General features: G+C 38.4%; 1 protein-coding gene across 7 annotated transcripts in view; it reads right to left on the reverse strand.

The window, feature by feature from the left end:
* The window catches only part of STX18 (syntaxin 18), a 128,114-nt gene that overhangs the window by 94,945 nt on the left and 9,916 nt on the right, over positions 1–23,253 (reverse strand). The window contains exons 1-2 of one of the 7 annotated variants that reach the window (XM_070613260.1): positions 11,634–11,730; positions 10,815–10,926 (exon numbers count right to left, since the gene is read on the reverse strand). The exons of 3 other annotated variants lie outside the window; for them this stretch is intronic. In XM_070613260.1, coding sequence (XP_070469361.1) covers positions 10,815–10,926; positions 11,634–11,704 — 183 coding nt within the window. In that variant the 5' untranslated portion in view covers positions 11,705–11,730. Of the gene's footprint in view, positions 1–10,814; positions 10,927–11,633; positions 11,731–19,793; positions 19,891–23,253 lie in introns of those variants that run through there. 3 more of the 7 variants (XM_070613268.1, XM_070613269.1, XM_070613264.1) reach the window with 3 other exon arrangements.

Below are 23,253 nucleotides of genomic sequence, written 5' to 3' on the forward strand. Positions count from 1 at the left end.
GAACCACTGGTTTAATGATCAAAACATGCGAACAGCAAAGACACAGCTGGGCCTCTGAAACAACTGGAAGCAGATATTTAAAACTACTCTAGAACGCCTTTGATTTCTAATTCCTTTTTTCTCTGCATTTTAGCTTTAATTTTCTCATTGCAGCTCAGCAATGCGACCTGGCCACCAACAGCACCTGAGTTTTGTTTGTTAAAAGCCAGGTCTCTGGACAATGAATGACTCTTTTTCCTAATTCCAATTTTTAAAAAATCCTAGGGAAGGATTCTGATTCGCCTCATTTGAGTCTGGTACGTACCCTTGGTCCCTGACCTGGAGTGGCTAAGACGTTGCAAGGGAACACAGCAGCTTCTGCTGAAACTACCCGTTTGAAGTCAGAGGCAAGATCAGTTCCCAAAAGGAGGAAGGTGCTGTTGTCGATAGAAGGATGGTGTGGGGACAAAAAAATAATAGGTATCCACAACCATTTATTACTGAATAATAAGCATAACATACAGCAAATAGCCAAGATATTAATAGTTCTTCATAACATTGAAGTGAATTTGCTTTTTCACATTTGAGGCATGTTTCTGACTTGGTATTCGGGGAAGCATTTGAGTCCACTGGGAGACCATTATTAATTCTTGGATAAGTGAGCAAGCAGAGTACATGATATCCATGCTTGGCTGTTTTGTCACTGATGTATTTTAGAGTGAATTTCTGAATGACACATTTAAGTAATCCACAGATGAAATTTGGTAAGATTACTATTGCTGTAATATTACTGCCCACAGTCAGACATGACAAAGGACTGACAGTTGGTATGCTCTGTGGGCTACTAACAAAATATACTTATAACATGTGACTCTGTCTAAGTCAACGGAAGACCATAATTGAACAACCATTGCCCAATTTGTGGGCTAACAGAAAACCAAATGTTTGCCTTGAAACTTTCCAATTGAGTTCAAGAATAAAATCCAGGAATATGATAATATACACATCAAATGGACATGAATGAATTCAATTCAGAATTTAACAAAGGGAGCAGTCTAAGTTAAAAATTTTTAAGACTTTCCCAAACACTAAGAGGAGATAGGAGACAGGAAATCCTTCCCTGGTTCTCTCATTAGCAAATCCCAGAAATTATGTTCTATATTAATTAAAGAAGCACCTGTACCTTGAGAGTGGCAATCAGAAAGAGGGCGGGCTCCGGCCTGGATCTCAAATCTCAGCTTTGCCTTAGGCAAGCCAGAGCTCATCAGGGGTTTCCCACTCATCTGTGATCTCCATTCAAATAGGCTCAAACACGTGATTACAGCCTTGTTCCAGAAGAAGCACCCCTTTATCAGGCCAGGAGCCAATCACAATCAAAGGAAGGACAGAGAAAAAGGTTTGAAGCAGTACAGGAAAGTGTGGGGGATTTCAATGAGTCAGCTTCGTGGGAGTCAGGTCTAATGGTCACGGTCCTGTCTGTTCTTTTTTTGGAACTTTTTGTGCTATAGTTGGTTTTAGGGGCTACATTCCCTAATAAGCAACACACAGGATTAGTAACATATTCAAAGTCCATCAGTGGATTACTTAAATGTGGCAACTTGAAAATCTCTAAAATCCCAATGTTAGTAAATATCACATTCCTACATTTTAAATAGACACCCGACAAAAAGGAATAACTAACGAGATTCTTAATCTTCTGATGGGGAAAAAGTAACCCAGCACTCATATCTTCACTGCTAAGCCAGAGGTCTGGGATGTCTCCTTGCTAATAAAGAAATAACGTGCTAGTTGGCTGCAATTAGACAACCATAAATTTCTCTTTTCTTCTAAAAGACTGATGTTCAATCACTGCTTTTATAATCGACACTATTTCTTTCCATTTCAACTGGAGGGTAGGAGTGTGATACAGACATTGAGGCCCTGGGGGAACACCATGCAAATATGTAAGAGTCAATGCTAGAGGCAGAACTGAGAGAGCCCACCTTCCACAGAGGGAGAGAATCCAGGCTAAAGAAGGCATGATGATCAACCCTCAGACTTCAAAATCCAGGAGACCGGGACCTGTACATTAAGACAGCACCTTGAAAGTTTTCAGTAACTGTTTATTGAGTGATTATTTCTGTAAGGAATCTCTATGAATCAGGAAGACTTGCAGACATACAAATCAGAGAAATGTTTCTCAGTCTTCTCACTGCAGAGGGGGAAAAGCAGTTGCATAAATACTAGTGTAAGTTAAGCAATTAATTTGTCAAGCACACAATAGATAACGCAGCTTCGATGGAAAACAGATTTCATGAATAAAATTCATTCTATCATTGTTCTCACTTAAAAAAATTTAGAGTGAGAAATAAACATGAAATTATTTCTTTCAGCTAGTTGGCTGTGGCATACGGCTGACAGAGAAAGAGCCTAAATGGTATTTAGATCTGATTTCTATTAAGGATCCTTCACTCCTGCCTTTCAATACTAAGAACATTGAATGGATGATCCACTTGGCTTCCATTTTGCAACACATCCATTTATTTAATCTTAAGCCCTAATGACTTGGCTTCTTTCTTATTTTTTTCTTTTCTTTTTTTGTTTCTGTTTTTAATTTTTATTTTAAAGATTTTATTTTTTTTCTTTTTCTCCCCAAAGCCCCCCAGTACATAGTTGTATATTCTTAGTTGTGGGTCCTTCTAGCTGTGGCATGTGGGACGCCACCTCAGCATGGCTCGATGAGCAGTGCCATGTCTGCGCCCAGGATTCGAACTGACAAAACACTGGGCCACGTGCAGCAGAACGCTCGAACTTAACCACTTGGCCATGGGACTGGCTCCTGTTTTTAATTTTTTAAATTTTTAAAAATTGTGTGAGGAAGATTTGCCCTGAGCTAACATCTGTGCCAGTCTTCCTCTACTTTGTATGGGGGATGCCTCCACAGCATGGCTGATGAGTGGAGTAGGTCTGTGCCCGGGATTGGAACCGGGACCCAGGGCGACCGCAGCAGAACACGCAGAACCTTAACCACGCAGCCACGGAGCCAGCCCGTTGGCTTCTTTCTTAATTCTTCACTGAAACTATTCTCCACACGGTAAACAATTAACCTGGTTAAACCTCCTGGTCTTTCCTCTGTTGCATGATACTTAACCAATTATTTAATCAAAATTCTCCCTTCCTTGGGATCCATGGTATTCTGCTCTGTATCCTTTACTCTCTGAGGGCACACCCCAGGAACTGTCCTTAGCTCCTGGATCAAGGAGCTCCTCTTTCTACCTTTCTCCTCTAAACTTGACCTGTAGAATCCATATACATCCACGAGGCAGAGTATGCAGGAAATATTGGATAAGTTTTGCTGAGTGAATGCATTCCTGAGTGAATGCATTGTTGCCTAGGTTTGCTCTTCTCCCATACTCAATGTTCTGTATTTACCTCCTCCACTAAGCATTCTCACACTGACCTCACTCCACTTTAGGCACCCCAGCAACTCCTTAGTGTTATCTACTATTTTTATTGTTATTGTTACAGACAATCAGGTATATTTATATCTGTTTATTTATGGATGCCTATCTTTATGGCCCAGTAACCTTATGTGGTCTATGTTAATAAAAGCTAATATTTATTGAGCATTTGCTATAAGCCAGACACTACTCTAAGTGTATATATTAACAACCCTATGAGGCAGGCACTATTCTAATTACCATTTCACGGATGAGAAAACTGATGTACACAGAAGTAATGTGCCTGGATTGCACAGCTAGAAATTGCCAAACCTGGGGCTTGAAACCTAGGCAGACTGGATTCCTGCATCTCTGTTCTTTAACCACCACACTGTATAGCCTTTACGTTAGCCCATTGTTTTCTTTTAGATTATACACTCATCAAAGGCAAGCATATTTTCCTCCCAACTATTTTTCCAGTGCCTAATAGACTGCTCTGAAAAAGTAAGGGTATATTATCTACACCAGTTAAGATTTATACTTTGATTGCATTTCTTTTACTTCTTTCAACTTGGTTCATTGTATTTATTCAGCATATGTTTTTTGCATTTCTACTATGACCAGGCACTGTGGATTGAAAATTGAACAGGACATGGCCAGTGCCCTTAAGAAACAAAAGTAGGAAAGACAGTCAACAGTTGCAGTATAGTTCAATAAGTGATATAACAGACACAATTATAGGCTGCATCATTTCAATTAATGAACAAACCAATACAATTTTCTGTGTGTCTAGAATTTATTAAAAAAAATAAAACTTATATTTTCAAAGAATGCTGATGTACCAGAAAGAATAGAGGGTTCAGAGCGACAAAACCCTGATCCGAATTCTTGTACTGCTACTTTCGGGTTTGTGACTCAGTCAAGTCAACTAGGGTTCTCTGAAGCCCATGTCTCTCACTCTTATCTCTAAAACAGGGAGCCCTTCCTAAAAAGATTGTGAGAATGAGGTGAAAATGACTAGCAAACTGAACCGCTTTAAAGAAATACTAGCTATCATTCACATACCTAGACCTCACGCGAGCCCCATAACAACATGGCTCAAAAGATCAAACCAGTCTATATCAATAGATCAGAAAACAATGTCCTCAACTATAAAAAACATAACTTCTCCAAGGGCATGTTCAATTAAGTGCAAACAGCAGACAGGTACGTTAAAAGAAAAAAAGATACAGCTTGGAGCAATAAGGTTTCTGAAGAGTGGATGATTTTTTAAAAATGGCTGAAAGGAGAATGGTGGAGGGTATTCAGGGGCAGGACACCATCATGGCTAGTCATTGGTGAGGCAAATAAGATCTACATGATGAAATGGCACAAAAGGAAATGGAAGGAAGGACTAGCATCGGGTTAGGAGGGGCTTCGATGATCTGAGAAGAATACGGAGATGGTGACAGAGCCAAGGAGAATGGGAGGAAAGTAGGGCAGATTCAACATTAGTCAACATTGACTAACGCTGCATTCATCATTCAGTCAACAAGGAGTGACTGCCTGCCACAAGCCAGGCATTGTGTTTGATGCTGGAATACAATGGGAGAACAGAACACACATTCAGTCTTTGATCCGAAGGAGCTTAGAGTCCAGTGGTAGTGGCATAAACAGGTTAATAAACATATGTAAAAATCCAAACCATGCTAAGTGAGATGAAGGAGGTAGCTTCAGTGGCCCACACATTATGTAATAAAAGCAGGAGCTAGGAGGGAGTGCTGGGCTATGAAACTGCGTGGAGAAAGAATCAAGAACATTTTAAATGGATTCAATAAGGGAGAGAATGAGAGAGGATCGAAAGGGTCTCTCAAATTGTAGTCGGGAAGACTAATCTTTCACCTTCTCTGTGAAGATCCTAAAATGCATGGGGACAGGAAGGAGGTAAAGATATCATATTGTCCTAATGTTCCTGAGCAAATGTCTCATAGAAACATTAAGCATAAGGTATTTGTAACCCTCTTTAAGTTTCACTTTCTCCATGTAATTCTCAGAAAGTACACTCGTGCAACCAAATAAAACTACTTTTCTCCCCTATGACAGGATCCTTAAAACTTCCCAAGGATGGTGAGACCTAAATGAACACAACTTTTAAAAAATAAGATAGCATACTGGGAATGGTCATAAAGTTTCTAGAAAAATTCATGGTCTAATATGCAATGATTACATCCAATAAATACCTCAAAACATTTGTTTCCAATGCTAATTGGAATGTGAATGACTTGAATACTAAATAATGCGGGGGAAAAAAAAGCTTTGAGTATTCCATAAGCATTCTAAAAACTGTGGTCATCTTTTGTTTGTTTTTTGTTTTCAGAAATACTTTAACTGCCAAGATTCCTAGTTACAATTTAAATATTTTGAACTGTCCGTGGCAGTTCATGGTAAGTCTCACTCAAAGATTCATCAAATCATAAACTGACTTTATTAAGAGAAACGATTTTAAGTGGATTTTGAATACTATACACTGTATCTTACAACGGATACCAGCTGAGGAGCAAACGAAATAAAAATGCATAAAGAGAAAAAAAAAACTGTAAGACATAGTTGATAAAAGAGAGAAAGATTTGTTTTAGCAGTCTACATGTACTTTTAAAAACATCTTATTAAGTGTACAAAGTGACCGAAAATTACCTTAACTATAGTTTTCTAAGTTTAAGAGGAAAATAAATTATTTTTTCCTAGCACATAAAAAAGAGTTACGGTCAGCAGTAACATTTTAAAGGCTACTGTTAAAAAATACTACTCACGGGTATAATCCCCTCCCCAACCCCATGCAGTTTTTCCTCCAGTACAAATTATTGATTTGTAGACAAAAGTATTCAGAAAACAAACATCTGATTATAGCATAAGCCATGGGCTGATACAAAAGCCTTTGTGATGAGAAAAGGCAATATGTCAAGTCTAAGAAGGTAAAAACCAAGTAGCAAAAATGAATCTTTAAGAACTATCAAACCAAACAAAAAATAAAATTAGATATAAATTCAAGTTTTAGACTGTGGTCAATTGAGGTCTAGACAAAACCCCATGTTTGCTCACTGCCTAGTCTCCAGTCTGCTCCAAGTTTGAAAAGGTAATTGAACACAGTCTATAATTACTGGATTAGACACAGATGGGCTCTGGACATTTCAGGGAGAAAAAGCACTGTTTTGATTCATTTTATGATTGCCTGTAAGGTCAGACTTTTCAAAATGCACTTTCATCTGTTAAATGCTTTCTCAAATTCCCTGGGGTCTATCTTCAATAACTGTGATGTTTTAAGCAATTCGAGCCTATCAGATCCTGTCTTTGAATGTAACTAGCTGCCCATTTTCTAGTATTATAAATGTGCATGTAGGTTAATTGCTACATCTCGTACATATTTTCCGAAGTTGCAGTTTTGGGTGAAAAACCTGAAAAATTGTGCCCCTTTTCCAACAGGAATTGGTCGTATTGACAAAGATTTTCACATAAGAAAAAAAACTGAACTATTTAATAACAAATGATTTACTGCTATCTAAAGGCCATGAAAACTATTTTCTAACCTACTCAAGTGAAAAACAGAAACAAGGAAATATAGCAACATTCTGGACAAAGATGCAAGCAAAGTATGTTTAGATTTCTTGTGACTGAATAATTTATAAAACATGATAACACATACTTGACTAAAACCCGATGCATTTTTATTTAATAACTATAAATGACTTGGAATTACGTTGTCTGTGCTAACACAAAAAAGAAAAACTATTTCTTAATCTAAAAAAGGAAAACCCTTAATGATAGCATTCTGTATCACTTAAAATACTAGTGATGTCACTATATAGCAATATATCATAAATTCATATTGGAAATGTCTAACTTGGAGAATTCGGTATTTAGTCCCTTCAGCGTAGTACATATATTTCCAAATATCTCTTATTAAAACAATTCAATCAATAAAGCTGGACACAAAATTTTTAATTACAAAAATTTGTGGCATACTCAACAGCTCCGGTTAAAATGCCACAGAAAGTCTTCTTTGCTTAGTATACTTAAGCAGAGAAAGTGGATTCTCAGGCTAAGGACCTGGTCAAAGGAGCCCCCAATCATTCGACAGCTCCCCAGAGAAGAGACGTGGAAGTCCAAAGGCTGTTCTGTACCAGCAGCGCAAGGCTCATCAGTACCCTCTTCACCTCATTCCCACCTTTCATAACGTCACAGCACGGCATTAGACTCTCCTTTCTTTTTTTTTAAATCTCCTTTCCAATTACAGCTTCATTTTCTATTCCCAAAATTCACGTCCCTTAACTACTGTGATCCTGATAGAATACAAACACCCAACACCAAAAGAATAAAAAAGAAAGACAATGTAGAATAAGGAAAAATTTCAAAAGATTTTTATATGTTTTAGGAAGTGGGTTTTGTGTGCGTTTTTTTTTTTAACACATATGGAAAAGGGGAATTTAGTCACATAATAAAACCTAAGTTGATATTGTTCACGAAATTACACATATAAATAGGAAGTCCTCATAGAAAAACATTTAGAGCCATGTTCAAGAAAATTTAACAATTTTACTGACACTCTACAAGATACATAAATGTGATCTACTTGTAACCTCCTCTTGTCACAAAACCAAGGAGTTTCTAAACCACACAGATAATCTTGTGCTTTTAAAAACACACTAATTTGAATAAAGAGAAAATTTTGCAGAGATAAATGTTTATATCCCTATTTTCATGAACACCGCTATCATCATTTATTTATAAGTTCTCCTGTAAAATGTTGTGGCAAATATAATAATCTCACATGTACTAAGGAAGCAGTTTTTAAAATTAAACCTATTATATATTTGTTATATCTTTATGCAAAATGAACAGCTGCCTTTATTTTATACTTCTCATATAAATGGATTCTCTTATAACAATTTGCTAAACATAAGATATATCTGTATTAAGTGACTAGAAGCTCAGAGTACCATGTAAATACTGTAGAAAATTATTAACAATTTTCAACCTTGCTCTCCACAGAGCTCATACACAGAAGCAAGATAATATCAGAATAAGGCATTTGTACAGAAAACCATGACAGAACTTTGGCCTTGTTACTGTGCTGTTTTATGCCTTCTTCATCAGGGTGTATATAAATAGAGTAACAAGCCAACCGAAATGGTAAAACTGCCAAGAAAGGAAGTTTCCTTAGGTAAATCTATTTGCAAATTTAAACATGAGTTTCACAAGACTGGTTACCAAAAATTGTACCTTAATGTCAATTACGGATACACAACAACTACTTAAGAGAGCATAAGGGTTTTCTAAAAAAGATATACACGCTATAAATTAATTCCGTTCTTATTCCCTTCCTTCCTCCCTCCCTCTCTTTCTTCCTTAATTTCCTTAATTTCATTTCCAAAGTCACAGAAAACATATTTTAAAAGATTATAATGCATTTGATATACATGATTCTGCATCAACCCCAGTGTAGCCTCGCTCTAGCTCACAAGCATCTGCACTCACACACACGTGCACTTTACTTTTTAACATTAATGCTTTAAATAAATTATGAGCTTAAAATCATGAAACTGACTATAAGAAACAAAAGAAAGCCTGGAAAGATTTCTCCTTAAGCTTTCTCAAAAAAGGCCTTTTCCTTTTTAAACAATTTACATGATGTTTTATGGTCCTTTTAGAAGAGAATTATAGTAAATGTCACTCCAAGTGGGTTGTGTGAACCCACAAACCACTCCTCATAAAAACTATTATAATTTTCCAGGACAGGGACAATAAAATATCATACATAAGCCAAAGCTAACTCATGGTGTGACCACAGTAACAAACACATTATTTTCATGAAAATTAAGCACGATAAAGTCAACAGAGATGACAAAGAGAAAACTTCTCACAGGTTTTCCTCACTCTACGTAGCACTTACACTTACACAAGCAATTACAGAATTTTCCTCCATTTTCTAAGTGGCTTGAAATACAGGTGTTAATCTAGTACCAAGTTTTTATATGTAGTTCATCCATTTTCAATAAGAGATTAAAAAAATAACTTCAACTGTAGCTCAAAGAATATTTTAAATAAGCCAATCATTCTACCTAAAATTATTAACATTTTTCTTTCTAATCAAACGTTAAGCTTTATGGAAAGTTCTAATGAAATTTTCAGGAGATGCATTTCCCATTTCAGACCACTAGGGACCAATGCGTGTCTTCCATTCCCAAATCAGTAACTTTTTTATTAATGGTTAACAGAACGAACATGCTGCAAACACTAGCAGTGCACTCCCATCTCCTTAACAGAACCAAATTCATTATCTGTGAAACAGCTGAGAAGATTCAAACACCGTACAGAAAAAAGGGACAATCAAATGAAATTTTTAAAAGATGAAATGGTCTAATTCTTTAATCATCATCCCTCTGAAAAACTTCCCACTTTCCCTTTCCCCTTGGTAGTTATTAAACATTAAAACTGAAGAACAAGACTAAAACCATGCTTTCCTGAGTTGGGGGCGGGAGAAACTGCAATACTACACTGACACAGAAAAGAAGGCCTGCCTAATACAATTCACTGTAGCTGATCACAGCAGCTTATTGCTAACTCAGGCGTAATGCTGAAACTAGGCCTGGTGAGCCGAGCCAAAATCTCTATAAAGGAATATCATTTACACAGAGTTATCTTACGATGCAGTAATATAATGGTAAAATGAAACAGCATTTCCTACTGAAATCTGTTATTATTAAGTCTAGTTAGAGAGAACTCTCTATTTAATATGTACTTATTAATTATTAACACATATAATGTACATATTTAAAATATTTACAACACTCCTTTATAGCAAACATTGGAAGAGAATTGGAATGAAATACAAAGCCCCCAAAATAAGCTGACTGATAGAAACCTTAACAGATATATTTTACTGCTTTTCAGATTCTTAAGCTAAAATGGATGGCTCTTTCTGGAGTAACAAATTATGCTAAACCTATATAGTATTTTTGCACAAAGCTCAGTGTTCCCAACTCTTTCCAAAAGGGTTTTGCTAATTAGCATCTCAAATTTCTTGAAGAATATGACAGTGATTTGATTAAATCTGCTAAGACATTGTACACAGAAATTTGCTCTCCTTCCTTCCACACACACAAAAAATAAAATAGTAAGAACAATTCTAAAACAGTGAGCTAGGGAATAAGAGTTGAACACCTGAAATGCATATGCATCAAATCCTTTCATATAAAAATGTACTTTTTTACATGAAAAAATATTTTTTTAAACACATGGAATTTATTTTTATTTTATTTTTTTTTGAGGAAGATTAGCCCTGAGCTAACTGCTGCCAATCCTCCTCTTTTTTCTGAGGAAGACTGGCCCTGAGCTAACATCCGTGCCCATCCTCCTCTACTTTATATGTGGGACCCCTACCACAGCATGGCTTGCCAAGCAGTGCCACGTCCGCACCCGGAATCCGAACAGGCGAACCCCGGCCGCCAAAGTGGAACATGCACATTTAACTGCTGCGCCACTGGGCCAGCCCCTGAAAAAAAAATTTTGATTCTAAATCACACTTTAAGAAATAGGACACTTAAAAACTATTTTTACTATTAGACATAAAAAACAAAGTCACTTTTAAATAGTGTGCTACTAAAAATGAATTCATTATTCTTGAGGTTAAATAAAGTTTTGTATGACAAAATCTGTCATTATATTTGTTCAGACAGTCTAGCGGCCTTTGTTTGTGTTTATTGGAAATGCCTTCCATATACTTAGGCCCCAAATCAGAGCTTCCCAAATGGAATCTGCAGAGAAAAAAAACACTGATTCCAAAAAGAAGACTGTGCAAACAATACATAGTTCCAAGATAAATAAATCTATCCAAACTAACTAAACTGCTCTTCCAGGTTAATCAGACTCCTGCCTAGTGAAATACATCTTTCAGAAAACTTCAGATGTCCACGTGTCAGACTTAAAATTAAAATGATCTTCAGAATTTAAAATATTTCATCAGCCCAAACACAACAATGAACAATTTATCTAGTCTTGCAAATAGATTTGAAGATGGAAAGTATTTTCACCTCCTCCTACAAAATCCAACCCGACTTCTCCGTTCACCGAAGGCCACCCACCCACCCAACCCACCCCTCCACCCCTCCACCCCACCCCATCCCACCCCACTGCCCTTACTGCACTCGGTGCTATTTGCCTAATATGGTAAAATCCTTGCAAGTAAAAAGAAGAATTTACTGAATCTCTTTTTGCTCCACAGCCTGGCTCCCTTTGGTCCCCTCACTGACATTTCCTTGGCCCCAGAGCATGAGAGTACAGGCCGATCTGCATGGCTGCTACACAGACGGATCAAGAAACCTTTACAATTGACCACACAAACACAATACCACAATGTAGGTCAACTGGTGCACTCAAATGCCAACGTGAAACTTATATGGAAGTAAACTACAGACATAAATCTGAACGGGTAGAATTCCACCCAATGATCCTAAAATTATTTCAAGGAATCAATCTCCAAGAATGCATCATGAAATCAGAAGAGCCCAGTTAAGCTTTAAGAGGGGGGAAGAAAGAAGAAGAAAATGAAAGACTTTAGGAGAGGCAGCAAAGGTTTCACTGATCATTATATCATTGAGAGGGCTCAAACTACAGATGAAGTTCGAATACAGAAGATTGTAGAAAGGGCATTTAAAATTATTAACTGATCAAAAATTTGTAGTTGTCATTAAAAAAAAATACAACTTAGCAATTCAGTTCAGAAAGAAGAATATCCCCAGGAACATAGACATCTGTTTAATATTACAAGCCAACTGTCAACATCCTAAGTGAAGTTTTAATTTAATATTTTTTCTTTCTTGATGTTTTACCTTTAATCAATGCCTCATGAGAGTATCAGCTTTCTATAAGAAACTGTTAAATATAAAGAAATGTTATTGTAGCATGTTTATAAAATCATAGTTCGAGAACTTTTTATTTTTCCAAAGCCTGACCACAACTTAATTATCTGCAGGACATTCCAGACGCACAATTGCAAGCTCCAGTTCCCAAGCAATTTTAAACAATATCTACTGTACAGGACAGAGGGTACACAACAGACCGCAACATGGTTATATTTCCAAAAGTCAGCATTAGGCCCTTTAGACATGGTTTTTATTTTCATTAAACAGTATTTGTTTCCTCACTAATCATTAAATGGTTTTCATCACTATCGCCTGTTTTCCTTTCACATGTCAGTTGTTAGCATCAGTGTTTGTGTTCATAATAAATAAAAAAGTGACCCACCCAATTATTTAAAAATGAACACTCATGATGAGTGTTAGAGATTCCGCAACATACTCATACCCTGAATACTGTTCTATTTTAATCTAGATTCTAAAATACTTTAATGGAGTAACAGACTCTATACAATACTCCTTTAAATCAGATTTAAGCTTCGTGCCTGCTTATGTTATTGTGGGCACATAGATCTAATCAGTGGTTCAAGACATTTACTTGGGAAAATGGAAGAGGAAGAAGAAAAGACAGCAAGTTCATATTTCTCACCATAATGGAAAGGAGTTGAAAATATTGCCAATTCCTACAGACAGATAAGAAAAGTAGCCTGATTAAAAGTAAGACGCCAGAAACTGACCAAAATGCAGGGGAGCAACTGACTGGGCATTCCAGAACTTTAGGAATGATTCTGGGGAAGGAAATTTTAAAAAAAGAAAGAAAGAAGAGAAAACTGTATGCTATGAGGTATCAGGAACAATTTAAAAATATGTGAAGTGTGGAAAAAATAAAGAAAACTGCATCAAAGCCAGAGGTAAAATTAATAGCCAGTAGAAAAAAATAATCCAGTAAATAATCTGGAAAACCTTCAAGAAGTCAGACACTTGTACTGTTGCATTGGAACCACCAGAGTATTCAGAAGAGTAAATTATTTAAGTCCAAGTAAACTCATTTTGGATTTCAGATTAATTGGTCAGTGGTACATGAGCTCAGAGAGAAAGACAGATGCACAAACGCAGGACCCCCACAGGCAATTATTGATTTCTCTATTCATCAAACACTTTATAGCAATTCCTATGTGCCAAGCACTTTCAAAGTGTTTTACTCATCTAATGCTCCAAAATTAGGTACTACTTTATTCCCATTATACAGATCAGGGAATGAGGTTAAGTAACTTGCCCACAAGTCACACACCAGTAAGTAGCAGAGCCCAGAGTCCATGCTCTTAACCACCATGCCACAAACCATCCCAGGGGACACTACCGTTACCAAGGTAAGAAGAGGTCAGTTATCTGGAAGGACTCATATGCCTAACTTCTCCACAGCCCCCTTCTCTGACTCATCCTCTGCCAGCCTCTCAAATGTTGCCTCTCCCCAGGAATTACTCCAAGGTCCTCTTATTTGAAATTCCCCTTGGGCAACCTCGCTCCTTCCTCAAGGCTTCACCCTCCATTTACACTCTGATGTCTCCCCTCTACATCTTCTCCCCTCTACATCTCAGGCTTAGAAACCTTTCCTGAGGTCCATTTCCGTATTTACAACTGTCTGATAAACATGTGACCCCTGGGTTTCAGCAGGCACCTCAAATAACTACAAAACTGAACCCATCTTGACCACCCAGTCACCCACAATGGAAACCGTGAAGTCATCTAGACCACTGATTTTCATCTCCTACATCTAACAAGTCCCAAATCCTGTCCAATATATCTTGAATCTGTCCTCTGTTGCTATAGTCACTGGCTTAGCTCAGGCCTTCAATGCGTCTTGATTAGACTTGATTACTGCAACAGCTCAACTGGTCCGCCTCCTTACCTCCACCAAATCTACCACTGGTGAGGAGAAGGATCTTTCTAAAATCCACACCTGATCCTGTCAGTCCCCTGCTGAAGACTTTGTTTGGTTCACCACAGCCTTGGGGGTAACATCCTTCCTTTCCTATTCCAGGGAAATCCCTTGTACCCTTCAAAACTCAGCTCAAAACTCACCTCTCCTGTGAAGCTCTCCTCCTTTAGCCCCTCCTACCTCTGTGTCCATATATATTTTGATAACAGCACTTACTACAACATGCTTTAATTACTTGCCTGTTAGTCTGTCTTTTCACTAGACTATGTGTTTCTCCTAGCCAGGGACTGTCTCACTCATGTTTGTATGCCCAATACCTAGCTGCGTGCCTGGCATACACTGGACGCTCAATTAATAGTGAGTGAGTAAGTGAATAAAGAATTCATTTTCAGAGACACCCTCGGTTCAAAGCAGTATCAATAATCTGTCTAAGGCAGAGTGAGAGGGCACAACCTTGAGTGCAATGTACATCTATTGTTGGCCACCCACATCCATTGTTCTCCTTCTGAGAATAGCTCCCCAAATTTCCTTTGGAAATCATTCTTGCCCGATTCTCTGCCATGTGCATGGGTGGAAGTACCACTGCTCCAGCTGCAGAGCTGGTCCTAAGTAGACCCACCTAAGCAGTACATCCTTTCCCTCTGGAGACAGGGGTGGATTTAAGGCTAGGCATATGACTCAATTGGAGCCAATGAGAATGATGAAACCCCAAGATTCTAGTGAGTCCTACGAGGAAAGAACCTCTCTCTTCAGTGAGATCTACAAGTGCTGCGGCTTTTGAGCTTCCATGAAGCCAGAGCACAGAGGTGCCTAAGGGAGATGCTAATACCGTGAAGCACGACAGAGGGAGTGGGAAAAGCCGGACCTTTGCTGACGCTATTTTGTCCCCTGGGTCTAGCCATGCCGGAAGTTAAGTCTTACCACTAGACTTTTCAGTGATATAAATCAATAAATTCCTCTGATCATTTAAGCTAATTTGCATTGTGTTCTCTGTAACTTGTAACCATAAGACTCTTGATACAGCAAGTTAGTGTTTGTGGGAATAAAATCAAGCTAGACATTTGACGAAATGCACAGAAAAAGAAAACAAAGAAAGGAGAGGGGGAGAGTGGACCGCAAGTTAAATCTGATAGGCTTGGAAACAAGAAACGTCAAGAGAATACTCCAAAACACAAATAAGGGAATAAGACTCAAGATGCCTTCCCTTCCAGACAGCATTAATCAGGCCCTTACAGGGGTATCCTGCAGTACATTTATGAAAAGAATAAAGTTTTATGATGAGCTAGAAAAAGAAATTAAAAAATAACGAATGTTTGTTTTTGAAAAGGCCTTTATGAGAAAAAGAAAAGGCTTTGAGACAACTTAATCTGAAGAAAGCAAGTCCTAGAGGCAAATTAAGTTGTTGAAGGGTTCTTTATAAGCAGGTGACTAAAGAGCTGCTCTCCAATTTCACAGGGAGGAGAATTAGAGGAAACTGACTCACATTTCAGCGAGAAGCTGAGGACGGCAAGAGGAAGAAGCACTTGACGGAGAACTGTTAATGACGGAAAAAAGCTAAATGAAAAACTGGATTTTTATCACTTTTAAAAGATGGAAAACTCACCTATGTTGATTAGCTTAGTTTGAGGTCAAACTAGTAAAGAAATATTTGAGCATGTCTTCTACTTATTTATTGACACACCATGTACTGAATCCCTACTATGGGCCAGGCGCAGTGCCAGGAACTGGTACAAAGATGATTAAGATGTGGGGACTGCTCTGTGTAAAGGCTGCGGCACTAGCCACAAGAGCCGCCAAGAGGAATACAAAGAAGCAGCAAATCAGAGCCCTCCCTTCTGTTTTCCAGCCCGCATGCCCAAAGGTAAACGATATAGTTTGGGAGACAGCACAACAGCACTTGGAAAGTTAAGCAACCATGCCATCATTAAATAACAACACAAAACAACAATGCAAAGGCTGTCACAAGCCACACGTTAAGTTCCTTGCTTAATGAGTAATACAAGCAGCAAATGCTTTGAATCCAACAGGAGACTAGTGTAGGATAGAATGGGTAGAATTTGAGTAAGTGAAGGAGAGAGCCATTCAAGCAAAAGATACAGCAGGAGCCAAATAAGGAGACAAGAAAGCAAAGGAGGCTGTGAATAGAGTAGCTTGGTTAAAGCTGTTGGGATGATGGGAGGAAGAGTAGGGTGTAAAACCGGAAAAGTGGATAGGCCTAGCTTTATAAAGACCTTTGAATACCGGCCAGATAACTAAGAATTTGTCTTATGGGGGATGAACAGTAACTGAACGCTTTTGAGCAAAGTAACATTTGAAAGCAGCATTTTCTGCACAGTGGCTTGGCTCAGAGGCAGACAGAGGGCTCAGTGTTGCTGCATCAGCTCAGGCTTAAGAAAGTGAGCTTCTGAACCCACCTGGTCGCAGTGGGATGAATGAGAAAGAGAGGAAGCACAAGGCATTTATTCACTTAACTCACCTGGCAAATACGTGTTGAACTCTGCACTGTGCTCTGTGCTGTAGCGAGCAGTGGGACACAGTCCCTGACCTCTTGGGCCTGAGAATTAACTGAAGAGGGGAGGCCAGGAAAAGGGGGACTGAGACAACTGCAAACATGGTGGTCACTGCAGAGAAGCATCTGGTAGGCTCTAATTCCTGGAAATGTATTTACACAAGCTGGAACATGACAAAATGTCAAAACATGTAAACAGAAACAGCAATCCTCCCAAAATATCACCTCATGTGTATCATGGGAGATACTGATTTTCACTGCCAGTTGAGCCACGGAAAAGCATAGAAGCAAATATGCCTATAATGACTGAACGGTACCAAGTAAATAGAAAAAAGACCTTTAAAAAAGAGAGAAGGAAGGTCTGTTTTAGGACCGAAATGTTTCCAGATTTCATCCTTTGACATAACTGAGATATATTCCCAGATTTCCCACTTACCCACAGATAGGTATTTAGAAGCTTTCAGAAAATTCATCACCTCTCCTTGATATCTCTTTTTTTTCTTCCTTCCCTTAATTTAATTTTGATTTAACTTCCTCTTGTCACTGCTTGCTTACAAATCACGGCCTCTATGTCTGGAGTCAATTAGGGCTATAAAGTACCCCACCATGCCTTCATCTGGGGACCCATTTATATATATTTTCTTATTTCAAGAGGTAGAGCTAAAAGCCTGTAACTCCAAAAGTTTCCAATCAACCATCACATTCTATTCTTTGGAAAAGTATGCTTCTCTCCACAGTTCAGAAGATGACATCCAACTACCTATTTTGCAAGAATATTTCCTTTCCACCTGCATAAAGATGAATTGTGCTTTGGGAATTCATTTGCAAAAATTGAGCTGAGTGTGTGTAATACATGCTTAATAGCGATAACATTAAAAAATCTTTCTACCATTTAAAATTAAACATAATTTCCTTATTACTTTAATGGAATCCCTTGGAGTTGAAGTATTTAACTAGTCCCTTTCACATCAAGTATTCATTATATAATTCCCTTTTAATATTAGGTATGTTAGGTATATAAACTGTCCACTGACGGAATAAAAACACACATTTCCACTGAAACAAAAACAGGAGAAGGACAAGGCAACTTAATTCAGAATCTGATAATGGGTTACAGATTCCCTTCCAGTTCAGACTTACAGTCAAAATGCCACAAGAGCCACTTACCACCTCTAACCTTTCAGGTCATATCTGGAAGAAAAGTATGAACTGTCACATCACTAGGAGTCTAAAACTCTCGACTTTTCCCTACTGCAATTTCGAGCTAGAAAAGAGAGAGAGAAATATATCTCCTATAAAAACCATCTTAAAGAAAAAGGCAGAGATGAATTATCCAAAGTTCTGCCAGGAGGAGGAATTGCCTTTGGCACTGTCTTCCAGGGTCACTCCTGCGCGGGGCTGCAGTGCCAGCCTGTCTATTAGCACCCAGACCTACGGGTACCTCGCTGGAGCCAGCCGATCGGCTAAACCCATCCAGACCCCCGGGACGCTTGACGCACACAGGGAAAAATTCTACGGATGCGGCAGACACCTAACCCGAGTCACCGACTGTGCATGCAAAGCCTCTGCCCAGTTCTCAAACCAACCCCTCTCTCTTCCAGCCCTGTTATCTCCTGCTGGAGCTTCCCATTGACTGAACTAATCAGAAGCTGGAAAGCAAGGAAACCCAACCACGCGCTCCATAAAGATCAGCCTCCTAGGGCCAAAGCAGATGGAAAGAGTAGAAAGTAGATCCGGAAGGGCCAAGGGATAACATATGGCACATCCCATTACCTACTTCTCACACTCCTTTCACTTCAACTGACCTTTTCTCAGCAGATTGTACCAGCCTGTGCTTTCCCACCCTTGGAGCCTTTGTCATGTATTCCTGTCCTGCTTCTCTTCTCTCCATTTCCACGTGTGGAAAATCTGTAAGGCCCACCTAAATGTCACCTATTCCATGAAGTCTTCCCTCAACCTCATCCAGAAGTAATCTCGTTGTCCTCTGATTTCTCAAAGTTCCTCTTTTGAAGACTTCCATAAGCACTTACGAGTATGTCATACACTTATATTTATCATTACCAAAGTATTTTTATGTATGTGTTTACTTGTTTACTGTAAGTTTCCCATTAGACTATAAATTCCATGAAAACAGAGATTTTGTCTGTGTTGCCTTTGCTCTCTCCTCAGGGCCAAACACAGTACATAGCCTACAGCTGATGCTCAATAAATATTTATTGAATGAATGAATGAATGACTCCCACTTCTAGAATGTAAGCATATTGATGGCCAGAAGAAAATCTCATCTTTCTATCCCAAAGAGCAATCAAAGTGTCTTCCTTACTCCTAGGTAGATACTCAATAAATATAAGCCGACAATAAAGTCGCCGCCATTTGATAAGTATCTACAATGTACCAGATACAACGCTGGCAGCGTTACGTATAGTGTCTCATTCAGTCCTCACAACACCCCTAAAAGGCAGTGAGGCAGAAGTGCCTTCAGGATGGAGGCCCTCATTCCCCCAGCTTCCAGGAGAGCTGCCTGCTGATGGCTCACAGCTGAGTCCATCTCAAGCCACTGCTATCAGCAGAAAGAAGCGGCCTCACCGGAAGTTATGGCCCTTCCCTGAGCGAAGCCCACATGCAGTGGTTTTAAAAGCCTGGCCCCTTGCCTCACCTGGCAATTCTGAAAAGTCATCTCAGCTCCAGAGTTCTCCATGAGACTGACTGTTGAATGAACAAATAAAATAACAAACTAGTGCCCCAAAAACAGAAAAGAGAATTATACTTTTTCAAATGTATAATTTGGGTCTCCTTCCTTCTCAATAACTTTACTAACTAAAACCACAAACCTTTTTCCCTTTTCCCCAAAAGCATACCTCAACACTATCTATAAGAAATGTACGGTCACTAGGTAATTGTTGATTTTTTAAAAAGTTTGGTATGGAGGCAGCTGTATTTCCCCAGAGCTAGTCAGGCACTTTCAAATATATATGATTTGTGTACCAAAATACACTCCTAAAGACAGCAGATGATATACGACAACACACCAAGGAGGAAATCACCAGAGATCTGACCTGTGGAATGCCAAGTGGAGCGCAGCTCCAAAGTCCTGGGACAGCACTTGCCATGTGCACAGCCGTGCATTCGGAGCCTGGAGAGGCAGCAGGCAACCTGGGGAACACAGCGTGCATGCTCATCATTATTACATCGTCCTGGGCAGGTCACGTAACCTTCTGAACCTCAGCTTCTTCATGAGTAAAGGAATCTTACTTGCAAGGATAGTCAACTAAATTATAAAGCTTTTATTTTAGCAGTGCCAGATAGACTAGGTGCTCAACAAGTGGTAGCTATTATTACAGTTTATTATTTTTAGAATGACAACCAGAGAGCTAAGACATCAATGCAACATTTGTGGATGATTTTCTTGTATAGGTTAAGAAAGTCTGAATTGAAAACCCAGCTGAGTTACAGGAAAATTACTCCCTTTACAAAAGCTTTTACCCCAGACTTCCTTTAAATAGGGGCCCCCTCCATTGTGCATTTAATATATAATTAGATACTGCTTACTTATGACATTTTTCTAATCAAAAGATATTAATTCTTTTCCACTTCCTACTACCGCAATTAAAAACTCATCTGCCAGGAGTTTTTCTTGTTCTGTTTTGATTTTCATCTCAAAAGTAATATGTGCTCTTTAAAGAAATTCAGAACGACAGAAGCAGGAAAAGGAATCATCCATAGTCCTAGCCCCTAAAAATGGCCATTGTTAACATTTTTGGTGTATTCCCTTCTAATCATCAGTATTTCCATGCCTAGAGTTTTTTGAATTTGTACACACAGTTTTAATTGTATCTGGTTTTGGTAGTAGCTTTTTCAACCCAATCTGAGAAGCAATTCTTCTCAGGTCATGACATACTCTTCAGTGCCAAATTTACCTCACAGTTTCCCTGTACTTGGGAATAATGCTATAGTGTCACTGTGTGAAGTACTTGTGATAGCTGCCATCACTATCATCAAAATCATCACTGTAACTATTAAGACTACTGCTGCTAATTTTTAAACTCAGAAAGACCTCCCACTTCTAGAAGATAGGTCAATATTCATTTTCATTTTCTTCAGTTTTGCTTTCACAATGAAATCTTTAGTCCATCTAAAAATTTATTTCAATGTGTGTACACTGAGATAGGGACCTAAAAAAAAACCTTTTTTTCCCCCTAATGCTAACCAATTATCCCCAAATCATTACTGAATAAACCTTTTTCTTACTGATTTACAGTGCCTCCCTTATCAAGACAAAAGTTACACACACACCTGGCCTAATAGGCTTCACTGATTGACCCACAAATGCATATTTAAAATATTTCAATATCAGGTAAGGCTAATATTCTCACCCAACACACACCCCCTTCCATTCTTCTTCTAAAACTAATTAGCTATTCCCATCCCTTTTTTTCTAGATGAATTTCAGAACTACTTTCACGTTCCTCTCAAAAAAGTTCTGTGGAATTCTGATTAAAGCTGCAAATTTCTTTATGAATAACTGATGTCTTGAGAGCTTGTCTGGAGGTTCTAGCAGGGGGAGCAGCTACTCGCATAACCCCTGAGCGAAGAACAGTCCTGCCCCATGGGAGAAGGTAGTCCTCTTCTACCGAGCGTGCAGCTTACAGAGGCATGCACCCGTGAGGGAGGAACGGGACGCTGGCCTGGCCAGCCGGATCAGCCGAATCAACCCTGGCGATCAATGGCGTGACAGCTGTTGCGGCCAGATTGCCCTCACATCCCAACTCACGTCTTTACACACTTTTCTTCCCTTCCAGGTACACAATATATGTTTCTATTTATTCAAGTCTTCTATATCTCTCTACGAAATTTTGAAGTTTTCTTCAAATGGGACATGCACATTTCTTTTTAAGGTTATTTCTAGAAATGATTTTTGTTACTATTGTAAATGTTTTCATTAGATTTTAAGTGGTCATTAATTAGATAGAAGATGGCCACCGATTTTTGTACAGTATCTTGTACAAAAGCTCTGGAGGCCTTCTGTAACCAGGCCATGAAGTACCTCCCCACGTGGATTTCACACTGCTCACAGAGGCACCTGCTCAGCCAGTTTCCTCACTGCCATTGAAATACATGACGTTCTGCTGGCCACCTCTCCAACCTTACTAGCTCTTCAAGGCTCTGCTGCACATACAAGCATTCCTGACTAGTCTGCCCCTAATTATCATCCCCTTTTCTACACTCCTCCAGCACTGATAATAAATTCTAATACACTTAACACTTTCCAAAAAATTAGGGATTTTTTTTCATATACATTAGGACATCCAGTTTTTTATATCAGAGAAAAGATTAAACAGAAAACAGGTAAAGTGAATTTATATATATTTTTGCCCTTTTAAGAGATTATAAATTTGAAACAAATTAGGTATAAGTATAGTGTTTGTTTAAAATAGTAATAAACTGAAAGTGGCCTAAATATCTTTCAATAGCGGTTCAGGTAAATAAGTTATGTGATATTATTTTTAATGGCTATGCAGCCAAATAAATCAGTGACACACAACAAGATGTACTCACATAAAAAAATGTTCACAACATACTGTCAAGTAAAAAAAGGCAAAAAATGAAAAAAAGAGAGGGGCTACATAACAGCATTGTAGAAAAATGGTTTTTGTTTACCAGGAAAAATCTCTGAAAAGACATACATCAAAATTGTAAGAGTGACTATTTCTGGCCAGTAGTACTACATGTGAACTTTATTTTCTTCTTTATTATGTTTAATGAGCACTTACTACTTTTATAATCAGATTTTAAAATTAGTCAACTTCAAAAACATGTCCCGCTGATAAGAGTCCATTATAAAAGCCTATAATCTCTATTAAATCAAATACATTTGTGGAAACATACCAAATGCCAACTTTGAAAAACAAACTCATTTTTTAATAGAGGTGAAAAATTCTGAGTACACAGGAACTTGTGGGGGGCTGGGGGGTGGGGCGAATTTCACAAAGCATTGAGCAGTTACCATTACAAAAAGCATGTAAAGATATATCCTGGGACTTTCAGAAAGAAGAGAACCAAATCATGAGACCACCCTGCTGAAAGGTCCTTAAGGATCATCTAGTCAACGCCCTTCGTTAAACAAACATGAAAAATGAGAGAAAAAAAGAGGTTAGGTGAGTTCTCCAAGATCACATAGTTAACTATTGGCAAAGTCCAAAAGTATTTGTAATTTGAAATTTATGCTTTTTAATCCCGTTCTCAATTTCTCCGAGTCAAGATATGCTGCAGGCCGTCACTTCTACTTAGACTATGACAGGCAAATGTTCATTTTACCAGGGTTTTCTTCTCTCTCTAAAAAGTGAACAAGCATTTGTACAATATTATCAAATGACAAGACTCACTCTCTCAGTTAAATATAATTTATGAACCCCATAAGGAAATTGTGATAACTAGGCATATGTTAGAGTGTGACAAGAAGGAGCTGGCAAACTATTATTTATAGACTAGAGAATCTAAAAGTCAGGAACAAAAAAG

Source organism: Equus przewalskii, chromosome 3, assembly GCF_037783145.1.
Source record: "Equus przewalskii isolate Varuska chromosome 3, EquPr2, whole genome shotgun sequence".
Classification (NCBI taxonomy): domain Eukaryota; kingdom Metazoa; phylum Chordata; class Mammalia; order Perissodactyla; family Equidae; genus Equus; species Equus przewalskii.